Genomic DNA, 16151 nt, shown 5'->3' on the forward strand with positions numbered 1-16151 from the left:
CCTCCACGTGACCGGGCCCCGGTCACGTGATGTTTGGCTGCCGCGGAGCTGCTTCCGGGTCAATGCAGGACGCGGCCGCCGGGCTTGGGTGAGCGGGGCCGGGGGCGGGCGGGGACGCGGCTGTCAGCGGCTATCACCGGCCGGCCGGCAGGCAGGCAGGCAGGCAGGCAGTCAGGCAGTCAGTCAGTCAGTCAGTCCGTCCGTCCGTCCGTCCGTCAGTCAGTCAGTCACCGGCCTGCTGTGCGGCGGTCGCGGCGTGGTGCCGGAGCGGGGGAGGCCGCTGTCACCCCGGGGACCAGCCGGGGTCCGGCCCGGCCGGGCCGTGTGAGGGGAGCCGGGGACGGCTGAACGTTTGTGTTGGAGGCGGCCGGGGGAAGGCCTCGGGGGGTTCGGGGCTGGGGACCCCGACCCGTCGTACCCCGCCGTGGGGCCCAGCAACCCGGACGGGGACCGACGGACGGGCTCCCCGCCGACTTCTGCGGCGGAGTTGGTTTTTCCAGCAGCGCCTGACGGCATCGCTGGTTCGGTAGCGTAGTGTCACAGTCCGGGCCAGAAGCGTGTCCAGGGACATGCCTGGCATCTCTCGTGCGGTTTCTGCTCTCCTCGCCACAGTCCCTGCCGTTAGCACTGGCAGCTTCCAGAAGCGTGGTGTGGTGGCGGGTGAGCAAATAGTGATGCTTGCTTTGATGAAGACCCTGACAGCGTTTCGCACGCTTGGGTAGCTTGCCCTGGTGGCTCAGAAGGTCAGTCTGTCTACCCTGAGAGCATTCATTCATCTGTCTCTCAAGACCTCTTCAAAAATAATTTCCCTGAGTCGCGTCTTAGCAGAAGAACATAGCGGCTTCTTTTAGATAGGCATTTGTTCTGTTGCATCCATTCCTTATGCTTTGTTTTTCATGTATACAAACATGTCAAAATGCGTTTGGCGCGTGGCTGGTTAGGACCTGCTCCGAAGGCCTTCGAGCGGCACTGGAATTTGTTAGAATGTTGTTAATGATGTAATTCTCCTGCAGGGTTTCTTATTCTCCTCATAGGCTTACAGCACAGGAATAGAAATATTTTTCATGTCATTTCTAGTGCTATCCTTTCGCTTCACTCATCAGCTGCAGCAGTCTGGTGGGCTTCCCTTGGATCTCAAGTCAGGGTCATGCTCTTCTTTGCAGACACTTCCCATGTTGTATGTTACTGGGGCCACAGCCTTCCAGCAAAGCGTTTAAACATAAGACAGCAGAGACTGTTCGTTGACGTCTTTCAAAGTCTGAGCATATCTTTTGCGATCTATGCTGTCATTTAGAAAACCCAAAGTTATTTTAGGATATGAATTGTTCCTTGGGCCATCAGTCGGAAAACACTCAGAAATGTGCGCCTTGCAAATCATCCCGTCCTGCCCTTGTGCAGACAGCATTCACTTGAAATGTGTCATGCTTTCTTTGCATGTTCTGTTAATCCTTGCTTTCAAGCAATTGTAGTGATTCAGAGAAGCCACGTGCGTGACTGGTGATTATAGTGATTATGTGAAATGTGACAGGAAGGGAAGTGGAAAAGGTGACTGCCCACTCCCCGACACTTTTGTCATCTGGCAATGACATTGGCATGCAAAAGTAAAGCTTGAGAAAGAAAATGTTTGTGATTCAAAGTCGCTGAATGTAAATGTCATTAGGTTTTTTTCTCGGTTCTGGATTGCTCTCATACTGTAGCTGAAAACACAATTTTTTGCCTTTAGTGTAATGTTAAGGTTGCTTTCTCATATGGAATTTCCAGCTGTTGTTTGCTTAGTGGATAAAGAGGAAGGGAGTTGATAGAAGAGCAATGTGAAGGGCTGAAAGCTTTATTCATGGTGGGAGTTCCAGAATTTCCAGACCAGGAGGTTCGAATGTGCGTTTAGAAAGCAGTATCTGTCCGTCCTACAGTAGTGAGCTCCCAAACCACTCTGGAACGAGGCCTTTCAGCCTAAAGCCTTGGCTGTCAATGCAAATTGTTCCTGTAGCATGCGGAATGTTTTAGCATAAAATTAAATGTCTTATTTCTAACAGAGACTTCAATTTGAGGACTTTTTTTTTTTTTTCTATTCTAGATAGACTAGTGACATGAAGTTAAGCTTGAGATATGAGTCAACCAAGATGTTGAGGGCTGAAAAAGGTGTGGGTTTGTTGTTTTTTTATAAAATAAGGTCAATCCTTCAAGTCCCTGCTTGTGACATGTGAACTTTAAATATAACATAAAAATTGTAACAGGCTTCAGTCAACTTGCTTCTTATTATACTGAAGTCCTTTGTTACAGGGGTGGTTTAGGTAGTCTGTTCATGAAGAAGTAAAGTAGAGCTTGTTAAACAGGTGATTCTTAGCAAAGGGAACCTGAGCCTTAGTTAAATCACTTTTATTCAGGATTTTTTATCTAGCCTTGCCCTTAATAAATCTAAAGGAAAGTTTATGGCAGCAGGCAGAGTCTTTAATTTGGCATTGGTTAGCAACGTCGCTTTCAACATGTGTGGCCCCACCATGAACTCAAAAGTATGGTTTTCCACCAGGAGGTGCAGGTTTATGTGCAGAATGTACGTATCTGTGTGAGCTGGGTTTTGCTAGTATACTAGAAATGTAATTACACAGCACTTGGTAAAAACACTGCTCCATGACTATGCTGTAGGAAATCTGCAGCTGATTCCTGCAAGTTCATGACTTGTGTTGTTAGAATGGGCGGATGTGGATCTCTCCTCTGTGTCTCTGATGGGTAGCAGGCCCTGCTTTGGACTACAAGGCCTCTGTGAAACCTGGGAACAGTGTGGTTCCTTTCTTTCTGCATGTATCAAGCTCAAGTCCTTTATTATCCATGAAACCATAAAACACCAAGTTCAGAGTATGTGCAGGAAAGTAGGACAGATAAGCTTGTTTCTACCTAGGGTATGGCAGAATGCTGGCCATCGCGGTATCTTTGTGCCAAGTATACTTCCAGCTGACACTCAATATCTTTCTAGGCAGGTCAGCAGCCCACGGTGTGGCGAGTCCTTTTTCCTGTGCTGTTCCGCTCTGTGACAGGCGTAGATACGAAGGGCACGTTTATCTTCCAGATACATTAAACAGCTGCAAAATTGAATTGGCAAAACTTGCTTTTTGGACTGGCCTAATGACGTGCTCATATGTGCTCAAGAGTGTTTCATGACACAGCAGTTGTGTTCTAATTAGAAGCCCAGGTTTATAGGCAGGACGGAAGAACTGTAGTTCTTTGCAGATGTCAGAGGAGAAATGACGACGCTCCTTTTAAGGCCAAAGCTTGCTTTGAATGAGCCGCTGCTGTCAGTGAAGGCAAGAGCCTCGAGATATCCTGAGTGAGTTTACTATCAAAATCGAGTATTTCCATGACACCCTGTGGGTCAACTGATGGAAGTCTTGCTAGCAGAGGCTGTTGAGCTCCAGGCTGTTTACAGGATCGGCCTGATTTTACAAAGACAAACCATAACCTGCTTTGTATAGCGTTTCTTTATAAACAGTTAGGGACCTGTGGATCCTTTTTCTTTTTTCTTTTCTTTTTTCCCCACCCAAAAAGCTGATCTTGACTGAAAGTCCTGAGTTACATAAAAGGGAAGTTACACGATGAAAGCACCTGTTCAAGCAATCTCTTACTCATAAACAGCTCTTCAGTCTTTACCCTCCTTGCTGCCCTGGAAATGTGTTTGAGAATACCTGCGAATATCTCACAGTCCTCTTGCGAGGTACAGAAGTCACCTTTTTCAGCCTGGGGCATATTGGGAGTTGTCCTGTAAGAGCATGTGGAGCAAGGAGGTCTTGTACTTGGCCTGTAATGGTATGACTGAAAGCATGTTTGTGTAGCTTGGGCCGTCTGTTTGGTTTTGGTTTCTGTTCAGGTAATGTTTTACTGTAATGTTGAATTTGAAATATGACTTGCTAAACTAATTTGTACTTCAGAAGTAAAACCCATGACCCATCTGGTCGCTTTTTGTCCTGTGTTCCCAAGGTCCACTACTGCAGGTTATTATTAGTTGCTGACTGTTTATGTGCTCTGTTTTTTTCTGTGTTAACTAGAACTCCAAGAAGGGAGCATGGACCAGCCCAGCGGAAGGAGTTTCATGCAAGTTCTTTGTGAGAAATACAGCCCCGAGAACTTCCCGTATCGTCGTGGACCTGGTATGGGGGTGCATGTCCCAGCAACTCCACAGGGTTCACCTATGAAAGGTAGGCTTCTGGTCTTTCTGAGCATCTGTGGATTCTGGGTGGGATCGGTTTCTTGGTTGTTCTTGCTTATGTTGAAAGAAGAGTCACCCTGAATTGACCAGAAAAAGAAACACCACGATGTGTTATAACATGTTTCTTGCTGAAGAGCTGAGAGATGGGAATCTAACAGTTAAAGACAGAAAGTTGGTGTAGCGACTGAACAGGTTGCTGTAAAAAACAAGTAAGTTGCTCTACAGCATAACAGAATCAGAATCCTGTTAATGAAAGGTGGAAATAAGGCCCTGGGCAGTGCTGAGTTTTGAGGGTTCAGCAGTCCCTGGAACTTATTTTCTTCAGACTAGCAATACTAACTATTTTATTATTGGCTGCAACAGCACATATTTTGGCAGAGTGGCTTAACAAAAACATAACACTTGATCTAAATTCAAGGTTGGTCCGCGTGCTGCTGGTGTCGTGCAGTGCCATCAACTTGCATCGATGCCTGCAGGTACAGGAGTCCAGTGTACACAGAGGTGGACCATATTTCACGCCAAGCGATGAGTCGTTGAATCCCCAGCTAGGTTTCTTTTGTGACAAGCGACTCAAATGAATTTGTGGTTTACTTTGGCTCTCTTCTCAAGGCATCAAATGCTCTCTGACCGTGCTTATGCTGACCTAGTGGAGAAATCCCCTCTCTCCTTTGCTTCTGACCTTACTGCCTTGATAGAGTTTCAGACAGATGTGTGTGTGAAGCGCTGTGCTGCTCTTGTATGTCCTTGAGCCTCCTAGACTGCAGAATCTGTGTCACTATTTCCTGCTCTTTGAACTGGATCTACTTGACACCCTTAAGTCTTTCCTCACGCTCTGACGTTAGCATTTGGTTCCTGGTTTGTACAGGTGAGCCTGAGATTCACATTTATTCCACCAGAACCGCCCCTTCTTTGTGTAACCTCTTGCCCATCTTGATCTGTAAGAGTAGTTTAAATTTCCGTCAGGTCAATTTGTATCATAACCAGCCCCAGAGGGGAAAATAGCCATGGAAGTCAGCTGGATGAAGTGTACAGTAACCGAGTTTGACAGAGGAGAAAAAAGGGCCTGAGTTCAGTTGAGGATAAAACGTACCGCATGTCGTTCAAAATTGACACGAACAGAAAATTGGCCTGATGGAATATTCAGTCAATGCCCTCCCTCCTGTGTGTGAGCACCCGCTTACCTGAGCTGTTTGGGTGCTGAAAAGAAGGCACGTTTGTAAGTCTTAAAACGTGACCGAGACATGACTTACAAGTACTTGTGACTAATTCCCAAAGTACAGCACTATCCTTCAAAGAAGCCGAATGCTAATGAGCCAGGAAACTTGAAAACTCAGGTCACTCCAGATAATTGTCTGCTTCTAGAATCCCTTTCTAGTCATGTAGCTGTCAAGTATTAAGGAGAGAGAAAAAGGGCCACCTTTTTAGGAAAAAGCTTGTTGTTAAATTTTAACAGATTTTGATAATCCATAGAGGTGGGAGAGCCATATTGTATGTGAAAGAGCATAAGACTGATGGCTTGCCTTGCCTACACGTGGATTTCTTGTGTCAAAAAGGTTTCCTGTTACAAATCCACAGCTTTTAACTTCGTCATGTTTTGGCCTTAACAAATCAAGCTGTGACTGAGATCCAAGTCCTTGTATTTGAAATAGCTGCGAGAACGTTTACCTGCATGAGAAGGAACTAGAGCAAAACCAAAGCAGAAACGTAAAAGGCAGAGTAGAGACCTAAGTTCTTCCAGGCTGGAAGAATGCTATATGTTCTGCATTGTTGAAAAGGGAAAGCTTAGAAAAGAAAGGTTTAAATACGTCCTTGCTGTTACTAACCCCAAGTGGGCTAAGTACAAGAGGATAAGGGAGTCTGACCCTGTGCAACTAACAGTCCACCTAGTCCTGTATCCTATCTGCAGTAGCAGATGCCTGGGGAAGAACATAAGTTCTGGCAAGAACTGATGAGAGACATACTATAAACTACAAAGGACTGGCCCATCCTTGCTGCGATGTGGACAGAAATGCGTGTAGTAATTGAAGAGCACTGATGCTGAATGGTACTTCATCTTTAGACACAAGAAGACTTCTTGACTGATGTCAGTCACTTGTCATAAAATCCATGTTTATCCCGAGATCCTTAAATATGTGTAAATTGTGGAATTACTGGTACATCTTTTCTTTTGCTGAATGTCAGTCATGTTTGTTTGTGCTTGTTTTTACTTACTTTAACTAAGCAATGCAATGCTGACCAGAGGGCATCTTTTCTTTTCCCCTGTTTCAGATCGCCTCAACCTTCCAAGTGTACTAGTACTGAACAGCTGTGGCATAACCTGTGCAGGGGATGAGAATGAAATCGCTGCCTTCTGTGCTCATGTGTCTGAGCTAGATCTTTCTGACAATAAACTGGAAGACTGGCATGAGGTAAAATGGTTACATGTGCATCTTTCTGAATAACTTTGATGTCTATTACTGTGACTGAAAACACATTGCAGGTTGTAAGAGTACTTCGCTCATTTAAAGGAGAGAGATTTCAATTTTTTGTGGCTTCTTTCTCATCTTTGAAGCTGATGCTTATTTACTTTGACAACAACTGAGCAATAAATGTGATTAATTTAATCCATTTGGGCACTTCATTTACCTCGTGACTTACAGTCTTGGCCTGTGGGTGACAAATATACACAAATTATTTTTTTGATCGTGCAAAGCACCAGAACTGGCATTTCTAACATCAAGAGGTTAATGAGCAGTGCAGGTTTTAACAGGGTAAGACCTGAGGAGGTCCGAGTAATGGGAGTTGATTCCCATCTTTGCCACCAATTCTGTGATGCCGGGCAAGGTATTTATTCTTTCTCCGCTTTTGTTTCCCTATCTGCAAAACAGGTTTAACACCATTTACCTCAAAGGATATTTCTGAGGCCTCCTTAATTAATGCTAAATGCTATTGTAAAATCCTCTGAAGTGCTTGGATGAAATATGCTAGATAAATGCAGTGTAATACGAGTAAAACAATCGCAATCTGTTCAAGAGTCATTAACAGTTCCTGACTGGCTTGTGCTCTGCTTTTATGTTAACGTTTATTGTTGGAAATACGTGGAAAAGAACAGGATGCGCAACATAGAAATTATCATGTATTCCTGTTGCATCAAACTCCTATGTCTTTAAAAAGGTAGCGAATGCAGCATTTGCAGAAACATCCCAGCTCTGGCACGGGGTCGCAAAGTCCGAAGTGGGATAGGTTTCCCTGTTCCTGTTATTTTCTTGTTAGCCTGGAAGGTATTAGCTCAGCGGGTGGGAGAGAGATCTTAGGTTTGTCTGTTGAGATTAGAGCCAGGGAAGATGGTTTTGTACTGGGGGCATATCTGCTAAGAACTGGGGTGGTGTCTCCTAACTTGTTTTATTCTGGCCCCAAAAGGCCCTCTCTCACAGTAATGAGGTGCTGCCTCTCCACTCCCTGTTCTGCCTCTTACTCTCAGTGGGGCTGGCCTCGCATGGGGTAAGCAGCTGGGAGAGCCGTCACTTGCAAGCTGCATGCTTCGCACCCTGCTATTTGTTCAGTCTGTTTAGGCTACCCTGGACGGCACAATTTGCCGGCTTCTGCATGAGCTGCAGTAAAGCAGGAAATGAAAGGCTTTCTGTGTACTTTGGCCCCTCTGAGACAGGATTAAGTTTTCGTAGCCCATCCACAACAGATAAATATCTACTCAACTCTTAAAAACTGCCAGTGATGGGGATTCCAGATCCCTGGGTAACTTGTTCCCATGCTTCGCTAATAACCTGATAGTCTATGCTATGTAACTTAAGTCTCCCATGCTGCAATTTAAGCCAATTGCTCCCTGCCCTGTTCTCAGCAGGCATGGAGGAGCATTCATCGCCATTCCTTATACGACAGTGTTTTGTACCCACGAAGAAGAGCTTTCACCTCTCCTTTTCCCATTTTAGTACAATACTGAAAAAAACAGTTCTTCCAATCGTTCATTGTAGGCCATTTTTTCTAAATCCCGTGTTGGTTTTGTTGCTCTGATGTCATTCCAGTTTGTCTAATTCATTCCAAACACGTAGTGCCCAAAAGGTGACATCACCTAAGATGAGGTGCGAAGTGAGGCAGACTAATTACCTTGAGCATCACGTATGCAACACTTGAATTCAACCTCCACATGAGACAATTGCCCTTTGCTAGGAACTGGGCCCTGTTATTGACCTGTGTATGTCGTGGTCTGCCCCATCTCCTCCCATCCCATTTGCTTTGTGGAGTGGGGCTCTCTAGCCAGGTGATCTCTGACTCATAATTATTTTCTGGATGAATGTTTTTTCCCAGAATGTTAGTACTTTGACTATCCTTGAACTGAACTTCTGTCATACGTGTTCAGTTCCTCAGATGGCTTCACTTTGGCCTCTAGTCTTGTACCACAATGTGATGGCAGCCTTTCCCACCTTACTATCACCCGCAGATTAAAAAAAACACATAATGTTCAATTATTCTGATCACTGAAAACATAACAAGTAGTATTCTGCTAGAACACTCCCTCTGTATGTCTGCTAGCTTTGTACTGAATTCTTAACTTACAGTGCCTGGGATAGCACTGTAAGTCCCCAGTTTGCCTATGTGACTTGTGTGCAGATGGCGTCAGAAGCTGTCATTCTCTTATACTACTTCCCACTGAATCAGTTACACAGTCAAAGAGGAAAATTAGATAGATGCGATGTGTTCTTTACCAATTGGTGCTGCCTGGCTGTTCTGTTCACTTAATCATTATTAGATGACTACAAATTGATCATCTAAATAACTTGTTCACCTATCTTTCTGCATATTAGCAGTATCTAGGTCAGCACCTACCTTGATCACACTATCCATTATGTATCCTGCATTCCAGAGCTGTACAGTCGTCATCTCTGGCTTTTCTTTCCCTTTCTTGATCTTTCTTCCTCACCTCTCCGCTACTTTGCCCTTAGCTGCACATCTGTACACGCAAAAAGAGAAAGTAGCCCCAAGCAGAGTTACCCGAACACTTGGATTCATTGTAAGAAAGCTGCTGTTTTCAGAGTAATGGAATCAAATAAGAACTTAATTGTATGCATACAGTGAGCTTCTATCTGTCTTTTATGTTGGGCAAAATGGCAAGGTCTGTGGCTAGTGGGGAGCAGTGGAAAGCTGAGCAAGTGATCAGTGTTGGCCATAAACTCAAGAGACGTGCCCGTTGCCTCCCTGCTAAAAGGGGGGTACGGCATGCTGGCTCCTGTAACGTGCTGCCGCTTAAGCTTGGTGTAGAGGTGGATTTTATGACCTCTCCCAAGAGACTGACTTTCTCTTATCAAGCTGCTTGGAGAGTGTAATTAAGTGAACTGTTGAGGTGAATGAGCAATTAACCAATCAATCTAGATCAGTGAATAGCTGGAGTATGAATTACAGATAGTTATCCAGAAGCCTTATTTTTTTCCCCATATCATTTCTTTGGCTTGTGGTGATTCCGAAGGGCCCTCTTTTAGGAGACGGGATATTATTGCATGAGGTCCGATTACTGCCTGATACGCATTTCTTTCTTTCTCTTTTTTTTTCCCTCCCCACTTAGGTCAGTAAAATTGTGTCCAACGTTCCCCACTTGGAGTTTCTAAACTTGAGTTCCAACCCTCTCAGTTTGTCCGTTTTAGAGAGAAGGTGTGCTGGGTCTTTCGCTGGTGTTCGCAAACTTGTGCTCAACAACAGCAAAGCTTCCTGGGAAACAGTCCACACAATCCTGCAGGAATTACCAGAGTAAGCATGGGGAGTTGGGCGTAGAAAGGGGTGCTCGCTGCACACAGGTCAAGGCTGGCTTATCAATTCACGTGGTGAGGGATGAGAGGGGTGTGAAGATGCAAACATGATCGGTAGAGAAAAAGGGAATTTTTTTCTTTGGGAGCTTGGGAACCGGCCAGGTGAATGCTTTACATTGTCTTAAAGGCTGAACTTGTGCGGTGCTGCAAAGCCCAGAGCTTCTCATCCAAATCTAAATACCAGAGATGGATAATCACCCTGACAATGTAGGAGGTGACACACTTTCCTCTGAGTCACTACAGAATGAATGGTGCAGTGCATACCTGTACTAATAGCTTTTGAATGGGATGTAAGTCTGAGGGTCTGGCCACTTGACAAGTAATATTTCATCATGCTTTTCTGTACAAAAGTGTTGATTTCTGTGGCTTGGCCACGGTCCACCTTGGCAGTGGCATTCTGCTTCCACGAATGTCCTTGGTGGCTTCATTTTGATAACAGATTCCTCTTCATACAGCTTTGTAAGCGGAGGTGATGACAGCAGTATATCCTGCGTGGCCAATGTACGCTTCCCTGGGATTAGGAGAGCTAGTTTAGTTGTGTGAAAACTTGGTGGGACCTGTTCTTTCTTTAATGAGAATCTTTGGCAGAACCAGTGATGCCGGGAAAAAAGCGTCATTTGTGTCGTATGAAACCACCTTTTAAAATTAAGTGGTGAGCATTGAGAGCAGGTACCAATCACCATTGGAGTTGGGTCGGTGGCTTGTTGGAACAGCACCCCGAGCAATCTGTTACACAATTAATACTGGGAGGCTAGGGAAACACCTAGAGGTGTTTTTCATCTGTGGAGGAAGTTTATGGACAGGAGCAGAGACGTAGTCAAAACACTCCATTTGGAGTGCGCAAAGGTCCTCTCTACACCAAGGTTTCAAATCATGTAAGAGCCGTTACAGAAAGTTGTGTTAAAGTCGCATATGCATGTCCCTGTACCCGAGAGGGTAGCCATTTCTCAAGGTATGTTGAGATGATAATACAAACTTTCTCCCCTGTGCAGCTTGGAGGAGCTCTTCCTGTGCCTTAACGACTATGAAACAGTGTCTTGTTCTCCGGTTTGCTGTCAGTCTCTCAAATTACTCCACATAACTGACAATAATCTTCAAGACTGGACTGAAATTCGAAAATTGGGAATTATGTTTCCATCACTGGACACACTTATTCTGGCTAACAACAACCTCACGACCATTGAAGAGTCAGAAGATTCCCTAGCAAGGCTGTTCCCCAACCTGCGATCCATCAATTTGCACAAGTCAGGTGAGAGCCTGGAAGCAGTACGCTTTTTGTTCTCAGCGTAAGTGACAGCAGTTGATCGGAGTCTCTCTTCCTGAGTAGGTGAAAAAACACACTTGCTTTGTGCTTTTTGAAACTTTGGCCTTGGGGTGGTTGCTTCTTACGCCTGTGTTAGCAGTAAGTAGCCTGCAGTCAGCATTGCTTCCTGCAAAGTATGAGAGGGGGCAAGTGAAGGCAGAAATGCTGAGCAAGAGCTTAAACCTTTGAGATAGTTCTGTTGCTGTAGCAGAGATGAAAATGCCCAGTGACCTCTGTCCCAATCTATCCTGGCTTCTTGGCAGAATTGAAAAGCTGTTGATAGATGTAGTCCCAATAGACCTATCATGTTGAAGTCTAGTTTCCTAATGGTGCTAATGCAGGGCCACACAAGCAGGTGTACTGAAGTGCACTGACCTGAAGAATGTAGTGTTAGGAGAGGAAAACAGGCAAGAAATCAACTTGCCTGTCTGTGGGCTTTACTTGCTGCTTTTGGTAGTTAGTAGTTATCTAAAAGATGAATCACAGTAGTGTGGACTGGCAGTTATTCAAAATGAGCTGGCAAAGGTTTATACGTTAGTAGTTTCCCTCTGTTTCCTGTCCCTGCCTCAGGTGCTCCTGGCTGGAGAAGGATAAATAAACATCTGGCAGTGGAGGGGATGAAAGAATCCCATTTTCCTTTTATTCCCTGTTTTATCTCAGGTAAAATGAGCATATGTGTAGGTATGTGGCATGTAAGGGCCGAGCATTCACCAGCAAAAGCTGTCTGTCATCTGTGCTCGGAAGCTCACCACAAGTTATGCTCGAGGCTGCTTTTACACTTCAGCCCCAGAGAATTTTCAGCCAACGCTCCAGAAAGAGAATAAGCATTTGGCGTATTGGGAAGGGCACTCCACGCTCAGAGAGAAGGAGCTGCAGGGCAGCTCGTGAGGGCTGTGACGTGTTTGTGAGAGAACATGTACGCCAGAAGTTCTTCTGCAGGAGTACTTAATGCATCATCGTCTCTTGTTCTTTACAGCTTTATATGCTGTGCAAGCAATAGTTAAATGTTAGCCAAGGTAGAAGGTACTTTATTAACATGCTCTTCAATGTCAGCATCAAGGAATCCCTATAATAAAAGCTTAAAGCTAACTAGAGGAAGAAAAGCCTGTTAAGCTGGATTTGAAAGCACTGTCTCACTGAGGAGCAAGTGCTCCTGTGGTAAGTAGTTTTGCAATTTTGATGCCAGGTACTTAAGAACTCTGGATTCTGTATTGCATTTTGATGTTTTGGGAGCTGAAAGTCAAATAGAAATCCCAAGGAGCATGTTAAACTCTTTTTTTTGCGGGGGCGAGGGGGAAAGCTGCTGCACTCCAAAATTCTGTCATGTGAAGACTCCAAACTAGCGCCTCCTTTTTCAGGCTCTTTTAGCTTAGCGGAGGTCAGGGGTGAGCTAAAGATAATGGTTTTTAGTGAAGTTGTAGCTCAGTGGGGTCATGAAGGGATGAACGGATTTTCCTGCCAAGGCGGATGCCATGGCTGGCAGCAGTTTCTCCTGCAGAGGTGGTTGTCTCCCAGCTACGAGAGCTTTTGGCCCTTTCAGAGCGACGTGATCCAGAGAGGTACTGGGCACTCTTTGGTGATGCTGCGCCTCAGAGATCAGGTGGAAGAGTTCTCCTCCTGTCACACACTTCTACTCAATTTGTCTGTCAGTGTGTCTGATGCTGATACCCAGAGGATGGCTTTAGGCATAGGTGACCTTGGCAGAGGTGTTTCAGGTGCTATGGGGAAAGGAAACTCTCTCTGCCTGCCTTGCACACGGTGCCGTGATACTTACAGGAGTTTTGTTTCTGCTCTGAAGAGAGCCGCTTCTTCTGAGCTGTGGTTGTGACACACGGTTTGGGCTTGAACTTGACATTTCCTGAGAGGCTTAGCTCAAATGAGACCCCTGATTTTGTTTGAATGGATAATTTTTCTGTTTTTTCACATTTTCTGTACTGTGTGGGTGAAGCTGTTGAACGTTGTTCGGAGAAACCGGTTTTCTAACTCGTGTTGCTAGTGTAAGCTTCTGGAACAGTCATCGGAAAAGCATCGCAGTAAATGTTTCCGCAGTCGCAGCAAAGGGAAGTGAAGATGAGTAGTGTTGATCTCGCCACATAATCAGGGCTGTACTGTTGCTCGATCCTCAGCTTTTTTTATTTTACCCTCTCTGCTTGCCTTGTTATCCCAGATGTCAGGTCTTGAGGGGGATGAAATTAAGTTAAAGCCTTTTTCATTAAATGGCTGGATGGCTTCTGGGACTGTTTTACCGTTGGGTCATGAGTGGAAATGAGACCCAAGGTGGTCATGTGTGTGAGGTAAAGCCATTTGATGGCTATTTAGTGACGCCTAGAATGACAGAAGTCCTGATGACTTCAATACTACTTAAGGCAGCATCCCTTTATAGATGCAGCCATCATAACTGATGCTAGTCAGTCCTTGGCAGCGAGGCCAAAGACTGAATGGTCCATAAAAAACTAAGCTCCCCAATCAGCCATGAAGATCATCCTTCTAGACTTACAAAACAGCAAGAGAGAATTTAAACTACTCTGTCTTGTAAGCAAATGAAGGAGATTTTTTGCAGTGCATCATGAGCAAAAAGCTGACTTCTCAAAGAAATGGCAGCTAATGCTCGCCCTGTCATGTATGTTCTTTGGCTGTGTCTGATTATCTTGGATACATGATGTATTATCTGTGTTTGTTTAAGCAAGTCTTTTCTTCCAAGCAGGTCTGCATTGCTGGGAGGACATTGACAAGTTAAATTCTTTTCCCAAGCTCGAGGAAGTAAAATTGCTAGGAATCCCTTTGCTGCAGTCCTACACCACTGAGGAGCGCAGGAAGCTGCTAATAGCCAGGTCTGTTGCTTGTTTATTCTGCTCAACAGAAGAGTTACATGGCAATGAATGGCTGGAGCGGGTAATTGGAGGAAGAGGCTGTTAGGAGATAGGGTTTTGTATGAATTCAGCGCTTGGAAAGATTTGAGATTTTTTTTTGTAGTGTGGGAAAGTGGGAGTAGTGGAAATGTTAAGTCTAAGTTCTTTACTTCTCAGAGAATTTTTTGAGTCTCATACATGCCTGTACATGCAATGCATATATGTGGCAAAATGAAAATGCTTAATTTTGAATGTGCTTGGAGAAACTGCATGGGACTCACCCTCTCTTTTGAGGGGACTGAAGCCTAAGCTACCTGGCAGGATTCTCCTGGTGTTAGTGTTGTGGCATGTAGCTTTTGATGGCGACTGTCTTGTTGGTCACCCTGTGTGGGTTTCTCTTCTTGCTGACTGTATTTCTTGGTGTCTGCATGCAGGTTGCCATCTATTGTCAAGCTCAATGGAAGCATCGTTGCCGATGGGGAGCGAGAGGACTCGGAGCGATTCTTCATCCGATATTACATGGAGTTCCCAGAGGAGGAAGTCCCATTCAGGTATGAACTCTTTGTTGTGGAATGGAGAGCAGGAGCAGATGGGCGGCGAGGCAAAAGAAAAGGTGACTGAACAGATGATGTTACATGGGAAATCCGAGCTAGTTGTTCCATGAAAATAACATCCCTCACCTTCCTCCTGTCTTGCCTTCCTCAATCGCTTTTAGTTAATGTCGTTATATTAGAGTGTTGTCTGATGACTTGTAGAATCACTTCTGAGTCAAATTTGGTCTTAAAGTGTCCATGTCAAGTGCCATTAAACAGCATGACTGTTCAGTTCATGATCTTCATTGCTTCCTGGCCTCCCTGATGGCTAGCTTCATAATCCACCTGTGTTTGGGAGTCCCCAAAAGCCAGTACAGATCGTGCTCTCTGGTGCCAGGCTGGGGCATCTAATTCTCTTGACCATCTGGAGTGTGGAATGTGACTGGCGATAGGAAGCTGTCCCCTCACTTTCAGGCCTGCAAATCGCAAGTCTGATGGTTTTTCTTTGCCAAAACAGTATGCCCAATGATCTGTTAATCTTGGTAAACTAATGAACTTTGACAGACGCTGTTCAGTCAGTATCTCCTCTGTGCCAGCATCTACTTACTGTTTCTTAATGGGCTGAGGAAGGATCATGGAGGATCAGGCCACAGCATTTACGTGCCTTTTTCCCTAGAACCCTCATATGCCATTCAGACAGCAAAGTGTCATAGCCCTTTCTTTACAGAAAGGGGATGGGACAAGAGCGTGTGGGTGTGTGTCCGGGGGGACAGACAGAGGTAGGGACAAACTGAGGTAGAGAAGGTCAAAGGTATGGCCCGGTACAGATGACAAAGGTGCGAACGGAATCTGATTGGTGTTTACGTTGGCTGGTCAGTGTTTTCGCCAGCTTAACTCTTAGGTAAAATGTCTCTTGTTTTTCAAAAGCACTGTGTATGTGACCTGCCAGTACAGGAAGGCTGGAATGGGGAATGAGGGCACAGCATTTTGTATGAATACTAATAGGTCTAGCGATTATAGTATAGGTGTATAATATATATAGGTGTACTGGGGTCAGTTCAGAGGCGAAGGGTACTAATGTAGTCAGGGAGATAAGACAGCTGGTGATCCCTCTTGTGCCTTTTTCTGAGGACAAGTCCTGGCTTGTAAATTTTAGGAGCCCTTGAAGCAGAAAAATGGAAAGAAATATTGGAAGGGATAGCAGCAGAGGCGGAGAATGTAGGGGAGAGGAAGGGGAAGGGGAGACGGGGACTGCGAGTTCATGGTGCTGCTCCCAAAAAGGGTTATTTTCCGTAACATTTTATTTCTAAGAAAACTGTTTCATGTCTCTGTGTTTGTGGCTCTAGAAAGGGAGAATAGCAGGGCAGCTGAGCCCAACAGCTGCAGCAGAGTCCTGCCTTTTGGTAAACAGGGCTTGGGCTGACCTGGAAAACCAGTCAGGAGAAGGCAAGGCAGGCCCTTGCGCCGAAGGCA

The 16151-nt window shown here is 45.2% G+C and overlaps 1 protein-coding gene and 1 long non-coding RNA gene across 6 annotated transcripts in view; one reads left to right on the forward strand and one right to left on the reverse strand.

The window, feature by feature from the left end:
• TBCEL (tubulin folding cofactor E like) overlaps nt 1–16151 on the forward strand; it is a 22475-nt gene continuing 6324 nt past the window's right edge. Inside the window, exons 1-7 of one of the 5 annotated variants that reach the window (XM_030022130.2) lie at nt 1–88; nt 4038–4187; nt 6467–6606; nt 9753–9934; nt 10986–11242; nt 14001–14127; nt 14580–14696. In XM_030022130.2, the coding sequence (XP_029877990.1) occupies nt 4055–4187; nt 6467–6606; nt 9753–9934; nt 10986–11242; nt 14001–14127; nt 14580–14696 (956 nt within the window). In that variant the 5' untranslated portion in view covers nt 1–88; nt 4038–4054. Of the gene's footprint in view, nt 89–368; nt 744–3352; nt 3664–3683; nt 3707–4037; nt 4188–6466; nt 6607–9752; nt 9935–10985; nt 11243–14000; nt 14128–14579; nt 14697–16151 lie in introns of those variants that run through there. The other 4 variants (XM_041125249.1, XM_041125248.1, XM_041125250.1 and 1 more) reach the window with 4 other exon arrangements.
• The window catches only part of LOC115344584, a 19092-nt gene continuing 15634 nt past the window's right edge, over nt 12694–16151 (reverse strand). The window contains exon 3 of the long non-coding RNA XR_003924563.1: nt 12694–12804. This is a non-coding gene — a long non-coding RNA (uncharacterized LOC115344584). The remainder of the gene's footprint in view (nt 12805–16151) is intronic.

The sequence above is a fragment of the Aquila chrysaetos genome, chromosome 8 (assembly GCF_900496995.4).
Source record: "Aquila chrysaetos chrysaetos chromosome 8, bAquChr1.4, whole genome shotgun sequence".
Classification (NCBI taxonomy): domain Eukaryota; kingdom Metazoa; phylum Chordata; class Aves; order Accipitriformes; family Accipitridae; genus Aquila; species Aquila chrysaetos.